At 48.2% G+C, this 11062-nt stretch overlaps 1 protein-coding gene across 1 annotated transcript in view; it reads left to right on the top strand.

The window, feature by feature from the left end:
* RNF212 (ring finger protein 212) overlaps positions 1–8942 on the top strand; it is a 33976-nt gene extending 25034 nt beyond the window's left edge. The window contains exons 10-11 of the mRNA XM_004772326.3: positions 7586–7658; positions 8439–8942. Coding sequence (XP_004772383.1) covers positions 7586–7658; positions 8439–8622 — 257 coding nt within the window. The 3' untranslated portion in view covers positions 8623–8942. The remainder of the gene's footprint in view (positions 1–7585; positions 7659–8438) is intronic.
* The last annotated feature ends 2120 nt before the right edge of the window (positions 8943–11062 follow it).

Here is an 11062-nt window from a genome sequence, read left to right as displayed (position 1 = left end):
CAAGTAGCCCACACAGATCTAACCCTCCCCCCCACCCCATGATCACATCAAATGTGAATGCTCTCAACACCTGCCAATAGAAGAGCAGAAATGGTCAGACTGGTGCAAGAGATACCCCTACAGAAGACGCACTTTAGATTCAAGGATACAAATAGGAAAGTTATAAAGATCTATTAAGCAAACAATAACCAGTAGAGATAGAGAGGCGATTTTTACATCAGACAGAATCAGGGTTTTGGTTTGGTTTTGTTTTTTAAAGATTATTTGAGAGAGAGATGGAGAAAGCATAAGCAGAGGGAGAAGCAGGCTTCCCGCTGAGCAGGGAGCTCTATCCCAGGACGCTGGCATCATGACCTGAGCTGAAGGCAGACACTTAATGGATTGAGCCACCCAATCCTCCAGAATCAGTCTTAAGATAAATATTATTAGAGACAAAGAGGGGCATTTCATGACAATAAAAAGGACAGTACACCAGGAAAACATAATCATTATCACAATAGACACCAAAAATGGAAGGCCTCAAATTTTTGATGCCAAAACTTACAAAAATAAAAAGGGAAATGGTTAACTGAACAATTATGATTCAGATATTTCAATAACCCACTCCAATAACTTGAACAACACTGTTAACCCCACTGACTTACCTGACAGATGTGGACCCCATCCAGTAAACGCACCACACACATTGCTTTCCAGTGCAAATGGAGCACTGTCTAGAGTATACCACGTACCAGGATATAAAACAAGTCCTGACATATTTAAAGGGATTATAATCACACAAAGGGTATTTGCAGGTAACAGTGGAATTAAATTGAAAGTCAGCAACAGAAAAAAAAATCGGAATAAAACAAATATTTGGAAATTAATACAACTGTAAGTACTAATGGGTCAAGAAAAAAATCACCAGTAACATCAAAATATCTTGAATTGAATGAAAGAAAATACAACAAACCAAAAATTTTGAGATGCAGGTATAGCAATGCTTAGAGGGAAATGTTTACATTTAAATGCTTATGTTAGGGGCGCCTGGGTGGCTCAGTAGGTTGGGCCGCTGCCTTCAGCTCGGGTCATGATCTCAGGGTCCTGGGATAGAGTCCCGCATCGGGCTCTCTGCTCAGCGGGAGCCTGCTTCCCTTCCTCTTTCTCTGCCTGCCTCTCTGCCTGCTTGTGATCTCTCTCTCTCTCTCTGTCAAATAAATAAATAAATCTTTTTTTAAAAAAATAAATAATTAAATGCTTATGTTAGTATCACTCGGCATCAGGGAAATACAAATCAAAACCACAATAAGATTCCACCTCACACCAGTCAGAATGGCTGTCAGTGGCTTGTCAAAATTAACAAGTCAGGAAATGACAGATGCTGGAGAGGATGCAGAGAAAGGGGAACCCTCCTACACTGTTGATGGGAATGCAAGCTTGTGCAACCACTCTGGAAAACAACAAAATGTTGAAAATAGAACTACCCTATGACCCAGCAATTGCACTACTGGGTATTTACCCTAAAGATACAAATGTAGTGATCCAAAGGGGCACATGCACCCAAATGTTTATAGCAGCAATGTCTACAGTAGCCAAACTATGGAGAGAACCTAGATGTCCATCAGCAGCTGAATGGATAAAGAAGATGTGGTATATATACACAATGGAATACTATGCAGCCATCAAAAGAAATGAAATCTTGCCATTTGCGACGACATGGATGGAATTAGAGGGTATCATGCTTAGCGAAATAAGTCAAGCGGAGAAAGACAACTATCATATGATCTCCCTGATATGAGGAAGTGGAGATGCAACATGGGGGGTTAAGGGGGTAGGAGAAGAATAAAGGAAACAAGATGGGATTGGGAGGGAGACAAACCATAAGTGACTCTTAATCTCACAAAACAAACTGAGGGTTGCTGGGGGGAGGGAAGTGGGGAGAAAGGGGGTGGGGTTATGGACATTGGGGAGGATATGTGCTATGGTGAGTGCTGTGAAGTGTGTAAACCTGGCGATTCACAGACCTGTACCCCTGGGGATAAAAAATACATGTTTATTTAAAAAAATAAAAAATTATTTAAAAAAAATAGTAAATAAATAAATAAATGCTTATGTTAGAAAGAAAGGAGATCTGAAGCCAGTGAGCTCCGAACCTTAAGAAGCTGCAACAAAATATACTAGAAATCTATAAAATAGGAAACTCAGTGCAACCTAGTGTGTCTTATGAAAAAAATTAGCAAAATTGGTAAACTTTTACCTAGAGTGCCAAGAAAGCACAAATTGCCAGTATCAGGAATGAAAGGGGGGACATCACTACATACCCTATAGATATTGGAAGAATTATAAGAAAATATTATGAACAACTCTATGCCAACAAAGTAGATGACTTACAAGAAATGGATAAATTCCTATAAAGACATTATCAAAACTACCTCAAGAAGAAATAGTAACGCTGGATAGACCTCTATCATGTGAGAATTAATAATTTTAATATCTTTCCACAAAGAAAACCCCTTTTCCCAATAGCTTCATGGCTGAATTTTATGAAATATTTAATGAACTTATAATAATCCTACATAAGTTCAGAAAATAGAGGAATGAACACTTTCCAGTTCATTTTACAAAGTCAGCAATATCTTAAAGCCAAAGACAACACAAGAAAAATATCTGAGCAGTATTTCTTATGAATATGGATGCAAAATTCTTTAAAAGTATGTGAGGCAATCAAATCTAGTGACGGGGAAAAGGATTGTACACCATCACCAAGTGGGGTTTATCCCAGTAATTCAATGTTATTTGACATCTGAAGATCAATTAGTTAGCTATATTAGTAGAAAAAAAAAAGACTTAATTAGATATTTTCAAAAGATAATTTGAGAAAATTCTGTAATCATTCATGGTAGGAACTCTCAAGAAGGCAACTTGCTCACCAGGTAAAGGGCATCTATAGAAAACCCACAGCTGACAGGGTACTGTTGAAAGGAAGCATACCCCTGGTGCACGGTGGGGCACCCATTGTCCAGAGCCCTGCTCCAGTCCACAACCACTAGGGGCTCTAGGCAGTGCAGAGAGGCCAGAGAAGGACGTGAAAGGCACATAGATTGGGTGAGAATGAGTGTAGTGTCCTTATCATAGACGGTATGCCCTTGTGTGCAGAAAATTATAAGGGATCTTTAAGAATACTAGTATGAATCAAACAAGGTTGGCAAAGTTACAGGATGCAAGATACATATACAAAAGTCAGTTGTAATTCTACATATGATAAACAGTCCAAAACTGAATCAATTGGTCATAGCTGCCAGAGTTTTCTTCTCGGCTTTGTATTCTTTTTTACTGATCAAAATACCATCTTAGGGGTACTGGTTGGCTCATTTGGTGGAGCGTGCAACTCTTGATCTTGGGGTTGTGAGTTTTAGCTGCACATTGGGTGTAGAGACTACTTAAATGAAATTTTGAAAAATACCACCTTATTTTTGCTTCACCGTAAATTTTGAAATCAGTGTTAGCCCTCTGACTTTGTTCTTAATTTATCAAAATGATTTTGATTGTTTTAACCTTTGTGATTTTACATAAGTCTTAAGATCCTTTGTCAAATTCTGCCCCAAAAAAGCCTGCTGGGATTTTAATGGGAACTGTGTTGCACCTGCACATCAGTTTCGGAGAGAACTGGTATCTTAACAGCTTTCAGCATTTGAGTCCATCAGCATGGATGTTTCTCCACTTCCTAAATCTCTAATTTATCCAGGGGATCATCTGTGGTTCTCAGTGTATACATCTTACCTTTGTTGATAAACGTATTCCTCAGTAATTGCTTTTGATGGTGGAATTCTGTTCATTTAATTTTTAAGTTGGTCACAGTCTGCAAGGCATAGTTTTTCCCATTCTTTTTTATTTTCAACCCATTTTTGTCTGAATCCAAAGCATATATCCTGCAGACAGTATCAGATGTTGCTTATCTTGTTGCCTGATCCATTCTTATACTGCCTGCGTTTTCACTGGAGTGTTTGGTCCATTGATGGTTAATACAGTTATCAGCATATTTGGAAATAAGTCTGCCATTTTGTTACTTGTTTTATGTGTGACTTGGGAACTGTTATTTGTATCTCCTTAACTGCCTTTTTTTGCATTAAATATTTTTAGTGTACCATTTTGCTACAAATTGAATTATATCCCCTTAAAATTGATATGTTGACGCTCTAACCACCCACATGACTATTTGGAGACAGAGCCTTTAGGAGGTAAATGAGATCATAGGGTGGGACCCTGATCTGATAAGGTTAGTGTCCTTATAAGAGACACAAGGGTAAAAAAGGCACATTGTATTTGTGTCAACAAAACCATACAGCAACAAAAAGAGGGTATACCAGAGAACTCACTCTCCATGCATATGGACCAAGAGGTCACATGAGCACACAGAGTGAAGATGGCCGTCAACGGGCTAGGAAGAGGCCCTTCCTAAACTCCCAGCCAGCCCCCATGACTATGAACAATAAATGTCTACTGGTTAAGCCCCAGCTTGTAGTCTTGTGTTATGACAGCTGAGCCCACTAACACACGTTTAATTCCTCTTGATATTTTAGCAACCTGTTCTGTTCTTTTCTCCGTGATTGCCTGGGAATTACACTGTGCACCCTATCATAATCTACTTTAAGTGAATACTGACTCAACTCTGGTGAAATTACTGCTCCCTTACAATTCATCCCCTGCTTCATGATAACCTATTTATGTATAACTACATATGCTATATATAACACATAATAACACATACGGCATTCATAACATTACAAACTCAGTGACACAGTATTCTCCTAATTAATTCTTTTAAACAACATCACTTAAAGATCATAAGGGAAAAACAAAGTCACATAACACATTCTTTACTTGTACTGCATTTTTACCATTTCCAGAGTTCCTCCTTCCTTCCCATGGATTCAAGTTACTGTTGGCTCTTACTTCATTTCAGCCTGAAGCACCATTTTGTTGTAGGGCAGGTCAGCTAGCAGTGGATTCTCAGTCTTTGTCCACCTCTGAGTGTCTTCATTTTGTCTACATCTTGAAGGGTTACTTCGCTGAACATAGAGTTCCTGCCCCACCATTTCTAGCCCTATGGAGGCTTCCCACTGCCTCACACTCCTTCATTTCTGGTGAGGAGTCAGCCATAAGTCATGTCGTGCGGTTTTTCTGTGTGTGAGGAGTTGCTTTTCTTCTGCAGATTTTCTCTGTGCAGGGAGCCCTCCAGCCTTATCTATCTTATTCAAGACTGTCTTGTCTCTTGTGCAGAGGTGTTGTGCTGGGACCCCGCTCCACACCCTCAGCTCTCGGCTATCCCCACCTCACTCCACGGGCACTCACTCCACATGTGAGTGCTGTCCACCGTCAGGGTCAGATGACATAGCCTCTCCCTGGCCTCACCTCCAGCCTCAGCTCAACTCTGGGCTGGGCTGCAGCATCCTGCCGACTCACCAGGGCCCCATGGGAGCACATGAACATGCTGTGTGCCACGGGTGGGCTTTCTGCGCTGCTGATCCACATCTCTTTCCGGGTTCATCCTCGTTCTTGTGAGGTTGGTCTCAGCTCCTGGGCAGCCTGGACCTCTTCTTGACAAGCACGTTGGAATGAGTGAGGGAGCTGTGCAGGGGTGCAGGTGTCCTTTCCCTGGAGCACAGGCCCTCCTTTCACCACGGCCTGGGGCTCCTCCCCATCCCCAACCCTAACCCCACTGCCTGCTTTTGCTGCATGTTTCCCCCTACAGGAATGCCCCTGTCTGTCTGACATCACAGAGGGATGAGTCTTTCCATGCTCTGGTTAATGAAACGTGCCCTCTCTAAATAGCAAGGTTTTTCATTTTTCAATGGAAATCTTTCTAAAGTGCATTGCTTCCCTGAATGGGCATTATAGACCTTAACATGCTGGCATCCCATTGGTGGTACAGCATTGGTCAGACCACCTGTTCTTAGCTGGGCTGACACAGGGGGACACCTCAGCACCTGAATGCCTGGTCCTGCCTTGCTTCTGAGTCCCCACGTGGCCTGGGATGGTTTTCGGTTCCTCAGACCCTGCCATGTCACATGATCCTCCTGGGCTGTGTGTGGGGCGCCCATCGTGCTAGATTCAGGCCCTCATGACCCCTGTGAGTTGACCTCTGGGGGCACCTGCTTCCTCATCTCTGCTGACAACCGTTCTCTCCACAAATTACCAAAAAGAGTAAATAAGACACCCTTTCAACCGACTGTGATGTTGGGCAAGTAACCCACCATCACTGTTGTGGCTCCAATCCGTGTTAGAATGTACTGGCATTTATTGCATTGGACATGTGGCTGGCAGACCAGGAGGGGCTGCCAGGCAAGAGGAAGCTTCATTCCTAGTTTTCTAGACGTGGGAGGCAGGTGCACCCCATGGAGCCCCATGTGGGATCCCTGGGTCCGGGATGCAGGCATGGTCTTCATGGGAAGGAGTAGCAGGCAGTGGGCCTGACCAGGTGTGGCATTGGTTAGTTAGGGTCGTATGAGCAGTTTGGGGGGGAGGGGTAGCAGCTGCCCCGTGTGTTATGTTGGCCTTGGGCGATTAGGGTGGAAAGTAAAAGGTAGGGGGTGATTCAGAGCACAGGCTCTGGGTGGTCATGTCAAAGGCAGGCTTTCAGACACGTCATTACTCTGAGAGCCAGCTAGCCCTGGGAGGGGTCATCTCTCCAGGAAAAGCAAGGCCCCACAGTGTCAAGCTATCACAACATACAGAAAATAAAGCACGTGAGACAGGTTTTCTCCTTGACTCTCAGGGATTCTGCAGAGCTTCTGAGGGTCACCTGCTGACTCAGGTCTGCTGGGAGCCACCAGGAAGCCATGTCCTCCTACAGTCCCCACAACCCAGTGGCACAGAAATGACCCATGTTGGCCATTTGGTTCTGTGCAGCCCTAGGAAGGACACTGCCTCTCTCTGACCCAAGTTCTCTGATCACGAAAGGACATGTGGACACCCTAAATGCTGTCCTTTCTTTCCCCGCCATTCTCCTGTTAAAATTCTCCAAAATTTGGGCACAAAGAGTTCGGGTGTTAAGCAAGAGTAGTCTTCATATTTGTTCTCTGCTATGACTAACACATGCCAGGGGCTGTTTACATCTTTAGAGGAAGCTTCTTATTAGCGGGGAGGATGTCAGCAGAAATTCGGCAGTGTAAATATCTCACAGTGTGGGTGGGGACGAGCTAGTCCTGGCACTAAAACGCTCCTCAGAGCTGGAAGCTTCTAGAGGTGCTTTTCCTCCCAGTGGTTCTCAGAGTAACAGGAACCAAGATAGAGTGTAGGGCAGAGCGCAGGTTTGCACACGCTGATGGAGTGCCCCCCTGCACCAGACCTACAGCCCAGAACGCGGTGTCAGGTGGAGGCTTTGGGGGCTGAGTGGTCCCACCCCGGTTTCTGTGGCCTCAATGTCCCCTGGGCAGCTGTGGAGCATGGGGACAAAGCCCCGGACCCTCCCATGCTGGGGACACCCTGCCCCTTCTGGAAGGGCATGGAGAGCAGGACGTTAGGGATGTGGTGGGGGACAACTGGGTGCTATGTGTCTGCCTTCCCGGAGTCTCATGCCTTCACCTTTTAACCCCATCCTCTACAGGCAGCATCTCCAGCTGCGGCCCTCAGCTCCTTGGCCTGACGCCCAATCACAGCAGTGTGTCACAGGCTCTCAGGTAATGTCTTGCTGCTCCACAGACACCCAGGTGGGAGGCATGGGACTGCCCACTCCCCACAGATAATGCCACGAACCTTTAATGGATTGCCTTTTCAACCCATTTGCCCGTGTTCTGAGTAAGATTAGACCACATCACATTTTTGCTTTTTTGAAGCTAAAATGTAACTTAGGCAGTTACACTGTTACTGAAAACTCCAAAAGAGCCATTTCACAGCTACGAGGTATCTTATCCCAGGAATGGACTGGACTAGGGTCGGCAAATATTTCTGTAAAGGGCAGGTAGTGATGGCTTTCAGCTGTACAGACAAGGTCGTAGAGGTAGACAGATAGACATGGCTGTCCCACTAAAACTCTGACTACAGCAGGCAGAGCTGGACTTGGCTGCCATGTGCCAACCTGATGGGACCACTACTCCCTTAACTCTTCATTTCTGACCCTGAGGGTCCCCATTCTCTGCTGCCTTTTGGAACCCCCACAGGGGTCTCCATCCAGGCTCTCTGTCTCATCCATCCAGGGCAGGTGGTCCCTGAAGGCAGGGGATTCCTGCCCACCCCCACCTAAGCTCTTTAATGGCGGGCACACATTTTGTCCTCTGTGATAGCCCAGCTACGGTGCCACGTATCTTCCCCAGCCCATGCGGAGCTGCATCTGTGTGCCCTCCACCCTGATTCCAGAGGCCATCAGACCCCCACCCCCCACTGGGGGCACTGGCACAGAGGAGGGACTGGCTGTGGGCATAAACCTTCTCCCAACGTAGGTCTGTTGAATTGACTCCTAGGATCCCATGGCTGCCTGTCCCCTGCAGGGCGCTGTCCCAGCCAGCGGCACCCCGGGCCCCCGGCCGAACAGCAAGAGGGGGCTCGCCCAGCCTCGGGGGTTCCCAGACACTGGCACCCAGGCCGCCCATCAGCATCTCTGCTCTGCTGCAGAGGCAGCGAGTAGGCAAGTGCGCCCTGCATTGAAAAGGAGACGTGTGTGTGGAGGGTGTCTACATACATGTGGGAAGAGTGGACCTGACGGTTGACTGTCCCTGAGAACCGCGCTTCTGCACTTTGGTGAGAGGGGCTCACACGTGTGTGCTCCTCGGCTCTTGGCTCCCATGCTCCGCAGGGTCTGCTGGCCGTGGGGCAGCCACACTCAAAAGGGGAACGAGGTCTTGCATCAGGCCGTCAGCCTGGAGCTCTCAGGCTACCAGTAGAATGTGACGCAGTGAAACATTCATCCATACTTGATGGAATAACGTCATACAGTTGAATAAAGTACTTTTCTGATTGTCCAGAAATGTGACGTGTTTGAAGCTTGGCTCTTATTTTTACCTTCAAAGTTCCTGAAAACATCAGTGTTGAAGCAGAGCACGATCCCCGTGCTGGCTTATTGCAGGAAGACTTGGGGGCTAGGCAGAGCCTGACCTTCTGCACACAGGCCCCTGTGGGGAATGGCCACACAGTCCAGACAGCCTCTGTCACCTGGGTATCCATGGCTCACAGGTGATGCTGTGTTCGGCAATGACTGGTTTCTGGAGATGAACTTTGGGCCTGCCTCCTGCCAGGTCAGTGAGATGCTAGTCCTCGGCTGAGGAGGGCAACTAGTCAAGACCGCATGGGGTGGGAAAGAGGCTTCTAGGGCTAATCATGATCCCTTATATGTCAAGAACCTAAGACTTGCCCAAGAGCTTGGTCTGTGTTCCTTCTCGAGGGCCGGGCTCACAGGGTGGGCAGGCATAGAACAAGGCAGAGAGGAGAGGACCCCCTTCTGCACCTAGAGAGCGTGAGCCATGGGCAGGTGACTTGTCAGGTGACACCCTGGCCAGGCCACACCACACAGCGGTCTTCCGGAGGGCTTAAGGCCCCTGGTGGCTTGCACATCTGGCTGGCAGGTGCAGTCCCTATGTCACACGGCAGGGGAGTTTCCAGAAAAGTTCCAGTGTTCTAGAATCCCTAGTCTTGGCACGTATCCTTCTTTGCAAATGTTCTATAACATGTGCATGGTGGTTTCCAGCGTGAGACGATGGCCAGTCACAAGGCGCCAGTCTCTCAGCTCCCACTCCCTGGGGTTCTGCTCTGCATGCCGCACAGCACCTGACTGCCCTGGTCCTGCTGGGAGCCTGGCTTGAAGACAGCCCAGAGCTCCCTACCGCAGGGCCGCTGGGGCCACATGTCGCCTGCTCACCTGCCAGGCCCTCACGCTCCTGACACATCTCCCCGCATGACCCAGAGCCAGAGCTGCACTTTGGGTTTAGCTGCTCACATCTTCGGGGCTGTCACTCTCCACAATGAGTTTCCTCGTGGCCGGGAGGCTGCTGGGCTGGTGTCTGCTGGGGCCGATGCTATGATGTCCCAGGCTGTTTACCAGCCTCTCAGCACATCTGCTGCTCCAGTGTGATCTGTGTGGGACGTCCGGGCAGCAGCACTCCAGACAGACGATAGCCCTGGCCCACAGCGCCAGGTGTGAGCTCGGAGCACTCACCAAGCCGTCTGCTCTCAGCCCGGGATGGGTGAGGCCCAGCCGGTCCTCTGCTCTGAGGCTCGGGCCAGGGCTGCTCCAAGTGGCCCTGCCAAAGAAAGTCACCAAGATGAGCAGGCTGGGCAGTTTAGACCCCAAGGCTCGCTTTGCCCCCACAAGGTCACCAGCGGCTATGCAGGTCCACTTGGACTTGGGGGATGTCAGCCAGATTGTGCTGCAGGGTGGGGGTGGGGGGCTATCACACAGCCCCCCAGGGAGGCCATCAGGCACCAGTGGTTGTAATATTCCCAGAAAGCAGCACATCTGAAAGTACCAGCTGGGTCTCAGGCCCTTCTCTAGACCAAGCTCTCGTCTTTACAGGCAGGGCAAATATCCTCCATGGTGACCCGGGCTGCGGGCCACAGTTTCGGTGGCCCCAGCCCCACCTTTACAAGTGATTGCATTCAAACAGCCTCATACTCCTCACCCGCCTGGCAGGCTGCTGACCTTCGGGCTGAGTAAGTACTTGACAGCTTATCTGCTACAGTGGTTTTATTCTGTTTCTCCTCTGGTCTTAATTACATGACACCTATTCAAGCCCCAACACTAGGAGGGGTGCATGTTTCCTCAGGCCAGCTAGCAGGTGCCTGGAAATGCCCCTGCCCTGTCCCCACCCCTACCCTACTCACCCCAACCACCCAGCCCCCAGTCCCCACCCTGCTCTCCCCTACCACTCACCCCCACCCTGCTCTCCCCTACCACCCAGCCCCCCACCCCTACACTGCTCTCACCTTCCACCCACCCCCCTACCCCCACCCTACTCTCCCCCACCACCCAGCCCACGGGCTTCCTCTGTCCTTGCCCTGGTGCAGCACCCTCCAGACTATGTCTCATCTTTCAGACGCCCTGCTTGTCGGACCATTTGTTTTGGTTTTAGTAGACCTGGGCTCACACCATCAG

The sequence above is a fragment of the Mustela putorius genome, unplaced genomic scaffold (genome assembly GCF_011764305.1).
Source record: "Mustela putorius furo isolate JIRA1106 unplaced genomic scaffold, ASM1176430v1.1 tig00000083_pilon_pilon_pilon, whole genome shotgun sequence".
In the NCBI taxonomy this organism is placed as follows: domain Eukaryota; kingdom Metazoa; phylum Chordata; class Mammalia; order Carnivora; family Mustelidae; genus Mustela; species Mustela putorius.
The sequence above is the reverse complement of the archived record's forward strand: the minus strand, read 5'-3'. Positions and strand labels throughout refer to the sequence as shown.